At 36.4% G+C, this 17884-nt stretch overlaps 2 protein-coding genes across 6 annotated transcripts in view; one reads left to right on the plus strand and one right to left on the minus strand.

Annotated features, from left to right (window-relative positions):
* Window positions 1–1492: 1492 nt before the first annotated feature.
* On the minus strand, window positions 1493–17402 carry LOC115212390 (mitochondrial import inner membrane translocase subunit Tim9). 2 transcript variants are annotated; one of them, XM_036502943.1, is made up of 3 exons: window positions 17282–17402; window positions 3497–3592; window positions 1493–1733 (listed from the first exon to the last, which is right to left on the minus strand). In XM_036502943.1, the coding sequence occupies exons 1-3, from the start codon at window positions 17294–17296 to the stop codon at window positions 1563–1565; spliced, it is 282 nt and encodes a 93-aa protein (XP_036358836.1). In that variant the 5' UTR covers window positions 17297–17402; the 3' UTR covers window positions 1493–1562. The 2 variants fall into 2 exon arrangements, with proteins under 2 accessions (XP_036358836.1, XP_029637133.1); XM_029781273.2 differs by lacking the exon at window positions 17282–17402 and adding an exon at window positions 6821–6925.
* LOC115211598 (arfaptin-2) overlaps window positions 12943–17884 on the plus strand; it is a 106088-nt gene continuing 101146 nt past the window's right edge. Inside the window, exon 1 of one of the 4 annotated variants that reach the window (XM_036502941.1) lies at window positions 12943–13226. The gene's annotated coding sequence lies outside the window, so the exon portion shown is untranslated. The remainder of the gene's footprint in view (window positions 13227–17884) is intronic. The other 3 variants (XM_029780170.2, XM_029780171.2, XM_029780173.2) reach the window with 3 other exon arrangements.

The raw sequence follows: 17884 nt of genomic DNA on the forward strand, positions 1-17884 counted from the left end.
ACGAAAGAACTCTGGCCAAAATAAGATTAAGATTAAAGTAAAAAATAAATATCACTGAAGCAAAATAACACCAAATATATAGTGCATGTGTTTTTATTGGCTAAACTGGCAATATGACCATTCCGAAATATAACAATATCTGTTTCAACACACGACTTCACATAAAAAATCTTGCACAACAAATATTTAAACGTATAAATATATGTATGTATATATATATATATATGTATGTATATATGTATATATATATATAGCGAGGTCATTGCCAGTGCCGCTAGACTGGCTCCTGTGCAGGTGGCACATAAAAAGCACCATTTGAGTGTGGCCGTTGCCAATAGTGCCTGACCGGCCCTCGTGCTGGTGGCACATAAAAGCACCCATTACACTCGGAGTGGTTGGTGTTAGGAAGGGCATTCAGCTGTAGAAACTCTGCCAGATCAGATTGGAATCTGGTTCGCCAGACCTCAGTCAAATCGTCCAACCCATGGTAACATGGAAAGCGGACGTTAAACGATGATGTTATATAGATCATCATCATTGTTTTAGAATCCACTCTTCCATTCATACCTGGGTTGGACAAAGTTTGTTGAGGCATATTTTCTATGGACTGACGTCCTTCCTGTTGCTGACGCTTACCTGTTTCCAAGCAAGGAAATATTTCTTCATGGCAGACATGTTCTTGCAGAATACTGGAAATGAATATCAATGATACAATTATCATGCAATGTCAAGATAAGGAGACACATTTATAGATCCACACATAACAGGCTTTCTGTTTTGGTTGGCCTGGGACTATAGAAGACACATGCCCAAAGTGACTGAACCCAAAGCCAGGTGGCTGGGAACTAAATTTCTTAACCACACCAGCAACTGACCCATATATATATATATATATATATAAGTAAATGTAGGGATAAGCAAATTAGACATCAATATATATAAGTATACATATAAAAAGATTGAATTTACACAGAGTATAAATGATATAGAGAATTAAAGGGGCGGAGGAAAAGTATTACAAATCCAACAACTGGACCACCAAGCCCCCAGAAACAGCTGTTGGATTTGTAATACTTTTCCTCCATCCCTTTATTTCTCTATATCATTTGTACTCTGTGTAAGTTGGACCTTTTTATATGTATACATATATACATATTTTGTATTTCATGTATTTAATATATTTTATAAATTGATCTGTCTAATTTGCTTATCCCTACATTTACTTCTATACCCACATATATATTTGAGTTCAATTTGTTTTGCTCTTCTTTTCCAAATGGTGTTGTTAAAAGTAATTAATATAGTTTGATGTCTCCTCTATCTGAGTTAAAAACCTGAAGAACATCATGTGACTTCTCTGATTTCCTTCCTTTTTTGTTTTTCATTAGAATATGCAACCTTTATCTTCATCATTGCCAGATTTAAGATTCTTTTCCAAAACATGGAAGATATTTCTGAAGAAACTTTAGATAAGGTAAAAAACAAGGCACTACTTGGAACAAACAAGAATTTATACTAATAAGAAAAAATTTTATACACATGAATTTCATGGTTCAGGCATGTCAAGATTCAGTAGGTTCGTTCTGTGATTGGTTTGGAGATATTCCTGCTGTGATAGGAGAGAGCGCTCCACCAGTCTGTTCTTGTCTGGATTTCTGATGTTCCATAAAGACTTTCATTAAGCGTTGGTTAAATGCAACATAGCGGTCAGTGCAGGATTCTAAACAGCTAGCCTACAAAAAATTAGAAGTATATAAAAATTTACTCACAGCTGACAAACTATTCAGTTAACATTTTGAAGTATTTTACAGAACTGTTTAAATATCTAGAACAGTGGTTCCCCAACTTTTTTGGGCTGCCACCCCCTTGACATCCAGGCCACATTCCAGTCTCCACCCCAATTAACCATCAAAACATAGACCTCTTTCTGAAGCAAACTCAAAATAACTGTATTTCACAAATTAAGCTTAACCTAATGAACCCATTATTTTGTTGTTTTTACATGAATCGCCACCCAATTTGTACATGAATTGCTACCCCATTATCGTCCCACTTTTCTTCAACACCTCCCTGGAACTTCCATCTCCTCCAGAGGGGCAATACGGCTCACTTTGGGAACCACTGATCTAGAATATGTTTTATAGTTGCTGATACAAAATATAATTAGGGAAGGGAGGCCACTAGCTCTTTTTCTGTTCATAGTTGCAAGGCTTAGCTTTGAATTGCTAAACTGTATTTCTAGTCAACATTGCAGTCAATCCAGATCTCTAATTTTCATATGTGTTCTCATTTAAGTAAACTATTGTATTGAAGAATTTATAACAGAATCTGTGATGTGGTATCAGTTATTATGACATTAAACTTTATACATGAATGATACACTTTAACAAAAACTGTAAGTGATTAATCAGGCTTAAACATAAACTAATCAAATGACTCAACATAGAGCAATTTCAGCAAAAGTAAATATTAGAATGTGGAGGCACATGGCCTAGTGGTTAGAGCAGCGGACTCGTGGTTGAAGGATCGTGAGTTCGAATCTCAGACCGGGCGATGTGTGTGTTTATGAACGAAACACCCAAGCTCCACGTGGCTCTGGTAGAAGACAATGGCGAATTTCTGCTGACTCTTTCACCACAACTTTCTCTCACTCTTTCCTCCTGCATCTTGCAGCTCACCTTCAATGGACCAGCGTCCCGTCCAGGTGGGGAACCTATATGCCAAGGAAACCGGGAAACCGGCCCTATGTACCAGGTGTGGCTTGAGAAGGAACAAACAACAAATATTAGAATGGAGTTGAGTTATGAACTGGTAATGCATAATCTATATAAGTATATCAATGAGAAAGATAGTGGAGAGTGGATAGTTAATAGAAGCAAATAAGGATTAAATAAACCCAAGAAGACACGGAGAATATAGAGAATTAGGTGAAGATTTGGTGTTCTTTAGATTTGCTCTTATTCTTTTACTTGTTTCAGTCATTTGACTGCTACACTGCCTTTAGTTGAACAAATTAACCCCAGGACTTATTGATTGTAAGCCTTAGTACTTATTCTATCGGTCTCTTTTGCCGAACCGCTAAGTTACGGGGACGTAAACACACCAGCATCAGTTGTCAAGCAATGGTGGGAGGACACACACTTACACACACATATATATATATATATATATACAATGGGCTTCTTTCAGTTTCTGTTTACCAAATCCACTCAAAGGCTTTAGTAGAAGACACTTGCCCAAGGTGCCACACAGTGGGACTGAACCCGGAACGATGTGGTTGGTAAGTAAGCTACTTACCAAACAGCCACTCCTGTGCCTTATGTATACCCACATGAAAAAAATGAAGGCTAAATAAGTGGGTTGAAATTATATATGACATAAAGACATGAAAAACTAAGGCTAAATGGGTTGAAATTGTATATGAAGTAACAATTGATTTTATCAATTCCACTTCAAATTTCTCCATACAAAGTAAAAAAAAAAAAAAAATTCTTACCTCAAAATGTTCGATTTTGTTCTCAAAAAATATTGACACACAATTCTGAAAACATTGCTCAGTGAGTTTGTTATACAGTAACAAGAAATCCTTTACCTTTAAAATATATAAAATAATATAGAAAAATATATAATGAATAAATACACTGGAAAGTTTAAGCAATAATTATTTTTTAAAACCTCAGTAACAATAAAGTGTTAATAGTAAATAATAACTCAATCTATTGCATAGATGGGTTTGACAGACACAGGAACACTGGATGACAACAATGGTACAGTATTGAATTGAATGTCTAGTGTTAAGACCAACTATAGTTAGTCTTAACACTAGACATTTGGAAGCATTGAAATTTTGAGCTCATGATCTTTTAAAGATTGATTTTCAACAACTGTTTTGCTGAGGCATATTTGATTTAAAATTTCAAAAATTATATATGTAATTAAACAGAGTTCATTTCTCTAAAATATTAAGTTAGAAGAGTAATCTACATTTTGATGCTAGTATGTTTATGTCCCTGTAACTTAGCGGTTTGGCAAAAGAAACTGATAGAATAAGTACTAGGCTCACAAAGAATAAGTCCTGGGGTCAATTTGTTCAACTAAAGGCAGTGCAGCAGTCAAATGACTGAAACAAGTAAAAGAATAGTGTTAAGACCAACTATAGTGGATTAGACTTGTATTTATATTTACTTGCAGCAATATGAATGAGAGAATGTATACTACTTAAGCAAGAACCAAGACAAAGGAACAAAAAAAAAAAAAAGAAAACAATTTATATTATATCCTTCTTGCTATTTGTTTCTATATTCTTTTTGAAAAGAACTGTTCTTACCTACTCCAGACAGAGCAATACAATTGTGGGAAACAATGTGTTTATTCTTTGACTAACAATAATAATGGTTACTAATTTTAGAACAAGACTACATATTTGTAAGGGAGGTTGGACCATAATATTTAACCAACTTACAAAGGATGAAAGGCAAACTTGAATCTAGTAGGATTTTAACTCAACAAAAATGGATGTAATGAAATACTCTATAACTGGCAATATAACTATATCTGTCATGCTTTACCATACACATATTGACAACAATGATAAAAAAGCAGGTGCTGTTTTCTTATATCTGTGAGTTACAAGTAGTGGGAGTATTAATTTGCATAAACTTGATAAACAGCTATTACCATAGAATTTGAAAATGTAGAATACTCCTCTAACTTAATATTTTAGAGAAATGAACTCTGTTTAATAACATATATAATTTTTGAAATTTTAAATCAAATATGCCTCAGCAAAAGAGTTGTTGGAAATCAATCCTTAAAAGGTTATGAGCTCAAAATTTCAATGCTTCCAAATTCTATTAGCTGTGGTTACATAAAGGATACATTGGATATTTGGGAACACAACTGTAGAGGATCGTAAATGGAAGTTAACCAATTGTAATGTTAGGTGTTAGGTGCCAAAACTAACTTTCTTATTTCTCTTTCAGATATATCAACAGCATCAAGATGGTACATTTCAGTCAGACACTGGAATCGAAGCAGTGCTATGCTTGTAGCTCTATCTTTTGCCTACAACAACTCAGAGATTTCTAGTTTCTTGAAGGATAGGGTCCTTCATGTTCAGTGTTAGAAAAGAGCTGGAGGAGGTGTGGCATCTTTAGTCAAAAGAAGAAATGTTTTCAGGATGGCTGAGTTTGTTTAGCAGAACCAGATCATCATCTTTTAATGACAACCCAAATAGTCTGATGAAGGTCAGCATAAGAGCACCAACTACAAGTTCTGCATAATGAGGTGAAGGCAGTTAATGTGTGGTCTGGCCAAGCTTAAGAACCCTGAGAAATGTTACACTAGTTTTTTTTCTGATGAAAAGAACTTGACCAGGACTAGAAAATAGTGAAGGGAGTTTCTGTGTGAACCACACACAAGTACCTACAGTGATACCTATCAAGTCCCTGTCATCTCTGATGGGGTTGTGAGCCACAAGGGCTATATCATGCCGCCACATTTCTTCTTGATAAGTTTTAGGGCCAATGCCATCATCTACACTGACAAACTTGGTATGATGGTCAAAGCCCCAGATTGATAGAATCACCCTGGGGAAAGACATGTATGATCCAATGGCACTTTATTTCTTCCACTACACTTGCAGTCCAACTTTCCAAGGTCATGTAACCCCTAATATGTGGCTCCTAGCTCACCTGATTTGAACTCCACCACCATTGCACTGCAGCATCTGAGGCCTAGTCAGTTAGCTGCCCGTGGTATCAAAAATTCAGCAAAGGTTGCCGTTAAGAGGTGTGGCAGTTGACATGGCTAGAAAGGGGATCTGATCCTTGCATACTGTTACTTTCCTAGTCACCTTGATGCCAACAGGGCTGATGGTTGATTTTGTTGAATAGCATATATCTTTGATGTTTCTAGCTAAATGCACGTGTTGATTTCTGGGAGTGTGTTGTATTTATCTGTATATCGTCTTTGTTTTTCATTGTTTCGTTTAGTTTTCGATTACCTTGTACATCCTGCATTTTTAATTTCAAAACTATATGAAAGGGCAGAGAGAGAGAGAGAGAGAGATCAAAATGAAACAACACGGTTGAGGTGAGTTTCCCATTATAAATCAAAGATTAAATTTGCGGCTACAAGAACAACTTGGTGGAAATTTTAAATTCTTATCGACGATAGTTCATTCATTTAATATCTTTTAAATTAAATATTGATTTCTTATTTTAGATTAAGCAATATAGTTGATAGCAGTGCTGTCTGGTACTTATTTTATCATCCCTAGGGGCGAGGTCGACTTTAATGTAAACGGATATAAATATTCAAGAATACCCTACCCTACATACATACATTGTTTTTGTTTCCATTAAGTACTGGAACGATCAAATTATATAAAACAAGGGTCTGTGGAACCGGTGGTGTTGTCTGACCTTTTATTACGCATGTAATACAAGTAATTAGCTGATGTCTATCAATTTTAAGTATACCTAATGAAAAAATTGAATTTTAATCTGAATTCATTAACAAATTGAATTTAACCTGTTAAATTAGTGTCCATCGGAAAATGAATAATCTACAATATGAATATTTTATGCTAATAATAATTGTTTTTCTCAACGATTCTCCTTTTTTCAACCAAAATATCTTAAGTAACATTTTAAGAATAGTGCTTGCGCACGACGGATTGGGAATATTCGGAGACTTTCAACAAACATTAGGTTATAAAATACAAACAATCGATAGTCTAAGATAACTGTAATGAGGACTTTTCTTTTGGATACCGAAAACAAATTGATATGTTAATAATTAATGCACAGGAACTCACATTACGTTGTTGAGTCTCATCAGATAAATTAGTTGCCGACATATTTCTTTTCTTGTAGAAACGTGACCTCTAGCACCTAGAGTTATCTGCCCTTACAATCTTATTTTACTTCTGGTTATTGAAATCTTCCTCGAAATTTAAAGTTAGGTTTTATTTTGAACATAGTAGAGACTGGGGAATAACAAAATTGCTTTTAATTTAAGATCAAGGGCTACAGATTAATCGATAGCATTGTCGCAAGTATTAAACTGGCTCTTTGTTTCATCGACCCCAGTAGAGTTAAAGGCAAAATTGACCTCGGCGGGATTTGAACCCAGAATTTAACGAACTGGAAGAAATGCTGCCAAGAATTTCCCCTACTTACGCTTTAACGATTTTGGCAGCTCGTCACCCTGAGGGAATTACTAAATTACACGTTGTTAATTCTCATATGGTTCACTATTTGTAATAGATGTTAACTATTTGTAATAGTTCTGTGAAAATCAGACACCAATCATCCGTTCATAGATTTTTATTCAGACAAAATAATGCAGATCAATAACATATCGACTATACTTCTTGATTTGCCATTACACAGCTTCTCACAGTAACTGGGGAAGCACTCCGTCGGTTACGACGACGAGGGTTCCGGTTGATCCGATCAACGGAACAGCCTGCTCGTGAAATTAACGTGTAAGTGGCTGAGCACTCCACAGACACGTGTACCCTTAACGTAGTTCTCGGGGATATTCAGCGTGACACAGAGAGTGACAAGGCCGGCCCTTTGAAATACAGGTACAACAGAAACAGGAAGTAAGAGTGAGATAAAGTTGTGGTGAAAGAGTATAGCAGGGATCACCACCATCCCTGCCGGAGCCTCGTGGAGCTTTAGGTGTTTTCGCTCAATAAACACTCACAACGCCCGGTCTGGGAATCGAAACCGCGATCCTACGACCGCGAGTCCGCTGCCCTAACCACTGGGCCATTACGCCTCCACTTCACAGTAACTAACTACCTAAACAAAAATTTATATACTGGGATCCGAACGTGGTCGATGCCAATGTCACCTGTCTGGCTTCCGTGCCTGTGGCACATAAAAAGCACCTACTATACTCTCGGGGTGGTTGGTGTCAGGAAGGGCATCAAGCTGTAGAAACCTTGCCAGCTCAGATTGGAGCCTAGTGCAGCCTACTGGCTTGACAGTCCGCAGTCAAACTGTTCAACCCATGCCAGTATGGAAAACGGACGTTAAACGATGGTGATGATGATGATGGATAAGGTTTCCACTGGCAACACATCAATAAATTATATGTAGCCTACAGAACATCCTTTCAAATGAGAGCAAAAAGACTTCATCTATCATACTTAATTTGATGACAAACAAGCGGGAAGAAACTCCTATGTCACTAGGATGGATTGATAGGATTTATGTCTATAATAAATCTGAATGTGATAATTCTTATTGTATGTCTCTTAGAGGTCATTGGTAAAGTTTTATCGTGACCACTGGTGAATTTGATTAATGAATGACATCAGCTTCAACTGAAACAAAATCTGGTTTTTGTTCAGGAAGAAGCACTAAGAACATGGTCCCTGTGAGACCACTTCAAGAAAAAGTATTGAGCAGCTGGTGCCTCTGCATCAAATCTGTGTTCACATAGCAAAGACCTTTGACATCATTTGCAAAGAAAACTTGTAGAAACTGGATTGTTGGCCAGAATTTTTGGATATCATCATATGAGGGCTTGGGTCATCTTCAAGGAACAAAATTCTGAAGAAATTGTTATATGTAATGGATTTAAACAGGTTGAAATGCCAGTTTTGTGTCCGTCTTCTGTGTACTTTGCCATACTTCTTAATTATGCTGCTTAATTATGATATTAGTACTTCCCTGAGATTCAGAAAACAGAAAACTCTTTGACCTGAGAAGATTCTACAATAATTCTAAGTAATTCAAAATTGTGATTTATAAATTGTTTTGTGCAAATGATGGTGATTTTAACACTCATATTAAAAATAACTTATATAATTTATAATGGGTGCATATATTCATACATGCACACACAACACATACTATAAATGTATATATATATATATATATATATATACATGCACACAGAACACAAACACACTTACATAAAAACACATACACACATACATACATGACAGGTTTCTTTCAGTTTCTGTCAACCAATCTATATATTGTGTGGAACCTTAGGCAAGTATCTTCAATACAGCCTCAGGCAAACCAAATCCCTATGAGTGGATTTGGTAGATGGAAACTGAAAGAAGCCAGTTGTACATATATATATATATATACAGGGTGCAATGGGTAAATTGTCACCATTTTATATTTTCAATTTTGCACATTCGCATTGTTTATTTTTGATTTTGCCAACTACAGAGTATGGTAGGGTCAGTTGGGCACCATCTGTAGGAAAAACAGCACCATGACACAATTTGCTTTGCCAGAAATTTGGAAATGACATGCTGTACTGCTTGGCATTTGTGCCAGAAGCTCCAATGCAAATAATTCAGAGTGTTTGGGTTTCAGTCTCAGGACAGTGCAATCTGAGAACATGTACTGAGAGTGATAAAAATCAAACATCCAGTCAACATCATGGTGTTTAGAGTGATCACTGTTGATGGCAATGTTTTACCACCAAACTCAACATAGAGGTCTACATCAAGTGCCTGGAGGAGGTAGTTCTGTCCTGGTTCAAGAGGGTGGCTGCTGGAAGACCCTATGTCTAGCAATGGGACTCCGCACCAGTAGGACAACTCAGTCATAGCTGTCAGACAATTTCTGCAATCACATTACCCTTAGCATCTGGCCACCTAACTCTCCAGACTGCAACCCCCTTGATTATTATGTGTGGGGAGCAGTTGAGTGAGAGATCAACAAAAATCCTCATAACACCAAAGATGAACTAAAGGTAAGGATTATGGCAGCATTCACCAACTTAAGCAAGGAGACCATACAGAAGAGTTGCAAGGAATTTTGAAGTCGTCTGGCGGCCGTGGTTGAAACCAATGGTGATTTTATTGAATAAATTTACTCTTTAGTATTTCAAGATATTTTTATGTAATTTTGGTAAATATATCTATTAAAATGAGATGTCAATGTTATTTTCATTTTTGCATAATTTACACAACAGTTTATTCACCACACCCTGTGTGTGTGTGTGTGTGTGTGTGTGTATATATATATATATATATATATAATATATATGTATATATAATATATATGTATATATACATGCATATATGGGTACAGGACATCAAAAAACGTTGAACACAATAAGAAACGAAAACATAAAAGCAAAAATATAGAAAGGAACGTTTTTTCGAACAATGAAAAAAACAGAGAAACGAGACATACAACATAAAGAATATTCCCCTTCTTCAGTGGTCCCTGTTTCATCTACTCAGCATTTCTTAGGCAAGGACAAGACGCGACTTCGTTGAAACAGTCCTTCCCGCAAAGCAAATTAAATAAAATTTGGGAATTTTTGCGGAAGGTGAAAGAGGTAACAAGAACAGGACAGTGAGAACAAAACAGCAAAAACAAACGGTGAGGGCTGTTAAGCCAAGACGATAGAAAAATTATTATGAGCGCTAGGAAGACGAGCTTATGAAGGAGACAGTATAAGCACATTTTCTCTCCCACCCTTCCCTATTCTTCTCCTTTTCTCTTCATTGTTCCCTCTCTCTCACTCCTCCTCCTTGACTCTCTCGTTGCTGACGCATGATGAAAGAGAATCTATCTTTCTGCCCACTACCTTCGTAAAGACAAAAAAACCCCCATTATTTATGGGATGACCCAACACACACACACACACACATTCTTTTATTCTTCTACTTGTTTCAGTCATTTGACTGCGGCCATGCTGGAGCACTGCCTTGAAGGATTTTAGTTGAACAAATTGACCCCAGGACTTACATTTTTAAGCTTAGTACTTATTGTATTGGTCTTATTTGCTGAACTGTTAAGTTACAGGGACATAAAGACACCAACACTTGTTTTCAAGCAGTGATGGGATGACAAACACAGACACAAAAAGATATATACATGTATAAATATATATATGGTGGTTTCTTTTAGTTTCCATCTACCAAATCCATTCACAAGGCAGTCCAAGGCTATAGTAGAAGACACTTGCCCAAGGTGCTACACAGTGGAACTGAACTCAGAACCAAGCTTCTTATCACACAACCGCACACGCATTTATATCATGCAGTCTCCTGTAGTTAGATGATTTACGAGGGTCCTGCAATTTTTTGCTGAACAATTATACAGATAATTTGTTTATAGTAATTAAATGCTTGTGTTCACATAAGCTCACTCCATCAAATTGAGATTACCTGTACAGGTGCATGACATGCCAAGTGTCAGATGACAAAATGATAGCAGAGCAATGTGAAATGAAGTATTTTGCTCAAGAACACAACACCTGGTCTGGGAGTTGAAACCATGATCTCACAACTATGAGTGCAACACCCTAGCCACTAAGCCTTCATATCTATTTATCTATCAGTATATCTACACACACACATACTAACATGTATGTCTATGCATATATAGATATAAACATATATATATATATATATATATATATATATATATATATATATATACACACACACACATTATATGTGTATATAATGAAATTTATTTGAAAGCTATTATAATAAATGCATAATTCTGTCTGGGATCTCTGTATCTCAGTCTACATTTGCTTTACATAGACATATAACTTTGGGAATCAGGATGATACCGGGATTGAAAATCTGCTCTCCATTTGGTTCTCGAACATCCAGCATTGTGATCTGATTTAAAACCATTTGGGTTGCTATTTCTAGCAAGTAAAGCTCAGTTGATTCACGCGCCATCTTGGGGTAGATAAATGACATTTGCTTCGTTAATCTTAAGTCTAGATAAGAACTGTGGGACAAATTGCCCAACAGTTTGGAATTCAACTTCGGACTGGAACAACAGAATTATTGCATTACAGAATTAATTCTCACCCCTTCGTTAACCGCTGATCAAACACCACTGGGGCATATAACCATTATAGACCTATTACAGTCATGCTGTTTAGCTCTCTTTAATTTTGGGCTGCAAGTCCAATTAGCCCTGTGTAGGAGCTAGCTTTAAAGTCCACACGGAGTGCAAGCCTTTAACCTAGTATATAATAATTTATATATCATCATTATCATCATTCAACGTCCACGTTCCATGTTTGCATAAGTTAGACAAAAGTTGTTGAAGCAGATTTTCTAGTCAGATGCCCTTTCAATTATTTCCAAGTCAGGTAATATTTCCCTCAAAGCCAGACATGTTTTTACGGAAGACTGAAAACGAACAACATCGCTCATTTGAAGGTGGTGCTCGTTTTCAACCACGATGTCAAGACAAGGATACGCACACATACAACATATATATCGATCTGTCTATACTTGTGTGTATACACGTTTATATACGCACGCACGACGGGCTCTTTTCGGTTTCTGACTACCAAATTCACTTTCAAAGCTTTGGTCAACTGAAGAAGAAAACAATTTGCCGTATAGTGGGACTGAGCCCGAGACCATTAAATTGGGAAGCAAGCTTCTTAACCATACAACCACGTCTGCGCCTATATATTCCAGCTTGTCAACGTAACACATACCCTCTTCCCCACCTCTCTCTACATATATATATATATATGTATATATGCGCGAGCGCGCGTGTATATATATATATATACACACACAGAAGATGTACACACATATACAGAGTTTCAATTGTATAAAACCTCCTTTCGGAAAGACAGTCCAAACTAATCTGCTCACATCCGCTTTATCTCGGTACGGTTCGGCAATGTTCGTCTCTGTCATCTCTACTTTTTATCTATTTATTTTTACCTCCACGTCATCCAACTCTGCCTTGTCCCAGTGTGTTCGGATATTACTATACACGGAGAGAGAGAGAGAAAATAATGGAACGTGAAAGAGGGAGGAAGAGTAATAGTAAGTGAAAAAGAGAGAGAGGGGCTGTTATATATATATATATATATATATATATAGATAGATAGATAGATAGATAGAGAGAGAGACGAGGCGTGAGGTAGAGATAGAGAGAGGAATTCAGAGAAGGGTTATTTTAGGTAGAGATATAGAGGATGACAAACTGAAAGAGGAGGCAGTAACGTAGTAATAGAGAGAATGAAAAGAGAGAGACAGAGAGGGTGAGAAAGAGAAAGAAGGGAGTAAGGTAGAGAGATAGAGGATGAGAAAGAGAGAAAGAGTTTGATAAGCAGAAGGAGGAAAGGTAGGTAAGCTGACCTTCGCAAGTCAAGTTAAGATCGAGGCTGCAGTGACGTCACGAGATTCTACCAGACGACGACGTACAGACAGACGTTGGATGTGGACGTTCAACTCTCAGGTGAGAAAAGTCCAGCTTAAACTAACCCCACCTCCTACATTTTATCCTTTCATTTATTATGGTGTCAACCTTACAAACAAATCGTACTAAGTATATCAATTATTCTTATATATGCTAATTAACTGCCGCTCTGCTCTGTCTTTCTTTGGCCGGGAAGGGCAGGAGGCAGTTTGGCTTTGGGCGAAATCGGTTGTGAGGTGGACGCGACTGGAAAAAAAGAAGAAAAATAATTATCGAAGATAGATACTTCCCTCTTCGGTCAAGCCCTCATCGACTTTTTTTTCAAGTTCCTTTTGGATTCTAGAATGAGAGAATAGAGAGGGAAATGTTGCTCTCTAGTAAATCTGTCGAATGGTGGGTGAAATTGTTGAGCATGGCCTGAATGTATGGGCCTATAGTCAACATGCACCTGTAGACCGGGGAATGACAGATAGGACAAGGCACCTATCCTTAATAATTAAAGTAATCCTGATTCTGTGGGGTTCCTTGATTGGTCCTAGGTGGCTGCCCACCTCATATTGGGGATATTATTCTTGCTGGTTGTTGTATTGGTATTTGTTGTTGCTTTCATTTTTACCCGATGTAAACCCCTCAGTTGTTTAAACCTCGCTCTTTCACTGTCCCCAAAGCTTTCAACCCCTGTGACAAACAAATGATGATTATTATTATTATTGGTGGGCATAGTCAAATATTAAAATGAGGTAAAAAGAAAATTCTTAATATTTTCCCAAACCCCAAATTCTTTTATAATTTTGCATTTAAAAATTTTTTCTTTCTCCCTCAAACCTTTGTGCACTACATACTTTCAACGTGCAAAAGATGTGTGTTTATTGTTGGATTAAAAAATAGTTCTTTATATTTTATGCCCTACGACCAACAGGGTGGCCATAAAGTGGAGGTTCATTTTACAACATCTGTTGTTATCCCAAACGTTCCCCCATTTTGTGTCAGTTTCGTGTATAAACAGTTGTGTGCGTGTGATGTCGTTGCTATTATTACATAGATTGCTTTGGCGTTCCTGATAACGTGGCGAACGTTCAATAATTGTGGAAAAATGAAAATCGCTGCAGAAATGGTGTTCAGCTCTTGGTGATTTGACTTCGATTCCCAGTTGTTAGCCATTTCACTTCACTTCTGGTAATACCTTCTGATACCTTTTGAGAAAGGCATGGACGTCACATAATCTTACCTCCTCTGTATAAATAATCTGTGAACTTGTGCCTGTGCAAAGCAATCAATAATTGTAGAAAGTGAGATAGTAACTGTAGTCGCTGCCATAAGAGGTTCTTTAAACTGTGTTTTAAATGTGGCTGGAGTATGTCACGCACATATACATATATAAACTATATATATGTATATATCTATATATATATATGTATATATATAGTGATCCCTCATTGTTTATATATACATATATACTGTATATATATATATATTTATATATACTGCATATATATGTATGTATATATGTGTATATATACTCACACTGTATATATATATATATGTATATATGTGTATATATACTCACACTGTATATATATATATATATATATATATATATATATATATATATAACACACACATACTGTATGTATATAGTATGATAGATCGCTAGCCACTACACATTCTTTATTCTCTCTCCTTGTTTTTTTCTGTGGAAGAGCGTAGGTTAGAAACGTTAAAGACTTTTTCACTTCCCGAGCGTTAAACTAATACATCTGTTTGTTGTCTACACCACCTCTCTTCGTCATTTGTTTTTTTTTTTTGTGAATTCTCCCCCTGTATATATATATATATATACACACACACATACTGTATATATATATATACACACACACATACTGTATATATATATATACACACACACACATACTGTATATATATATATATACACACACACATACATATACTGTATATATATATATACACACACATACATATACTGTATATATATATATATATAATTGACAATTTATTTATGTAGATCTAGCAGGCAGGTGCTTCTATACCTCCTGTTACTCATGATGTCTAATCGAGACACTCATAAACAGATTCCTCCATGGACCTGTTAAGAGCGAATAGGTGATATTACACAACATCACTTCATTTGTGTCTTCATTCTGTCAACAATGCTTGAATTTCGTTCACAAAGCAAAATTTCATATGTATGATATTTGATGTGTCAATTTTAAGTAGGTGTGTATATATGAAAAACGATGATAGAGAAATAAATGTTGTGAGGGGTCAGTAAATATATTGCTTTAGCGTTTATTTTTTCCCCACCTCTGCCTTCTTAAAAATCGTATTATTTTTATAATAGTATATCATTTTATGATACTGATACAACAACAATCTGGGTTGCTTTAGATAATTTTGGATCGTTAAAAATAATGAAGCTTAAGAAAAAAAAATTTAATACTTTGCACCTGTAATGAATGTATTTTTATCACGTATCTATGGTGATAGATATTTTTTCTCGTTTTTGTTTTTCATAACTGTCATGGAGCTATTTAAAAGCAAATGCATATAAATGTGGGTCTGTGTGTATGAATTGGCATATATAAATGCATATCCTCCATACATTCTCTAAAGGAATAAACGCAATGTATAACACCTAGGTTTTAGACTAGCTATTGCTAACCTGGATTTTAAAACAGTCGAATTATACAGGTAGGTCTAACTCGATTTCAGTCACTCCCAACACTCTTAAAATCTACACGTCCTAATTATCATCATGGCCCCTCTTCTCTTGTTAAATTTCCTTTACATATATAGTTTAAATGTGAAAATGTGTCAACTCTACAATGAAATTCTTTGGATCCTTATATATAGGCATACGCATGCATGCATGTATGTGTGTGTGGTCGGTTTTATCGGTAACTCTGCATTGATAACTGTTAACCGTTGAGTAGATTATTAATGTTAAGTACGGATTTATGTAGTCTCACCTTTTTATAGATATTACATGTCTATTGGTATTACTATGATATAAAACAACGATGATTTCTGCCCTACTTTTTCTTCTATCTTTTTATGTCACAAGCCGTGGTATTCATGTTTGAACGGCAGGGGTGTTTCAATGTTTTGCGCTGAGTTTTTCACGTTATCTTGCCAAAATGTTGTCCACACTTGAAGCACTGGACTGCATGCAAAGTGCTGAGCTAAATGTCTAGTAGTATTTAGTTTAATCACCCTACGTTTTGTGTTCAAATCCTGCCGATGTCGACTGTGCTTTTAATCGTTAATGGTGGTGGTGGTCAGTAAAATATGCAGCTAATTAAGTACTGGGGTTAATTATTACATTAAAGATTTGCCCCTCCCCCGCCTTAGTGCTAATATTAGAAACCAACATTATGACCACAGTGGTTTGACATACATGGAACGACTAGCTTAAGGAGCCATCGTTCATCCGCCCCCAACGCGCACACGTGCACAAGTAGTTATTTTCTTTACGGTCTTGTGAGCACCTGATTCTATTTCTGTGGCGTCTTTTCATAGTCATGGCAATGGAAACGACACTTAACCTAGATTTTTTTCAATTCGATATGCTTCATCGTTTTGAGTTCAAGTACTAATCTGGTCAATTTTATTTATCATCCCCACGCAATTCCAGTTATATACGGCATCCATTCAATACGGTACATGTTCCCATTCTTTTCATTACAAAACAGTTCATGTGTTTGTGTAAAATCAATTGTTTCATGCCTCAATCCCGGCCTTCCCAGCTGATGTAGCGCTGAGATAATAGGCGGTTCGATTAGGGTTTCCTGTGTTTTGTTATATAGGTCTGATGAGATTTGAACGTAAAAAATTACCATTTTAAGTATGGTGAGAAGTTTGTTGCGAGAGGTGGGTTGGCTGCTACATTGAGCTGAACAAACGTCTACATACAAAGGAGCACTCTGTCTCTCTCGCTCTCTTCTATATGTCAGTGTCTCTATATCTGAACGTATGATTGTGTGTGTGTGTGTAGTGTATTGGTCATTTTTGCTGAAGCAAACTAAATGGTACAGAATGTGTAGGTAATGTCTAGGTGTAGTGTAAGTTCAGCCTACCTGAATATGCAACATGTCACTCGACGTGTTTTGCTTCTGTACATTTTAAGCGCATAATCAACATTTTTCATTGTAACACTCGCGATGTAATTATAGGTTGCAGGCCCTTCTGAGATTGAAGAACTTATTCAGTATTACAAATGTTTGTAACTATTTCTCTCCCCCCCCCGCTTCTTTTTTTTACTCGACTGCAAACAACCACCAGTTTATTCGGATTCTATTTTTTTCTAAAGTAGTAAAAAACTAATTTCTCGAGCGTGTTTTTTTTTTCTTTCATTCATTCGAACCGGACTTCTCGTATTTTTGTTGAAGATAGCGCAGGTATTAGTGGGCTCCGGTATATATGCTGTCGTGTTTTGAGTTTATATCTCTTTAGATCAAAATAAGAACCAGTAACGCACACACTAGATAAGGTCAATCAACTCTACCTTCCAATAATCCTTTCTATTATAGGCACAAGACCTGAAATTTGGGGGGGGGAGGAGACTAGTCGATTACATCGACCCCAGCACTCAACTGGTACTTATTTTATCGACTTCGAAAGGATGGCAGGCAAAGTCGACCTCAGCGGACTTCGAACTCAGAACGTAGAGATGGATGAAA

This window comes from Octopus sinensis, linkage group LG5 (assembly GCF_006345805.1).
Source record: "Octopus sinensis linkage group LG5, ASM634580v1, whole genome shotgun sequence".
NCBI classification, from domain to species: domain Eukaryota; kingdom Metazoa; phylum Mollusca; class Cephalopoda; order Octopoda; family Octopodidae; genus Octopus; species Octopus sinensis.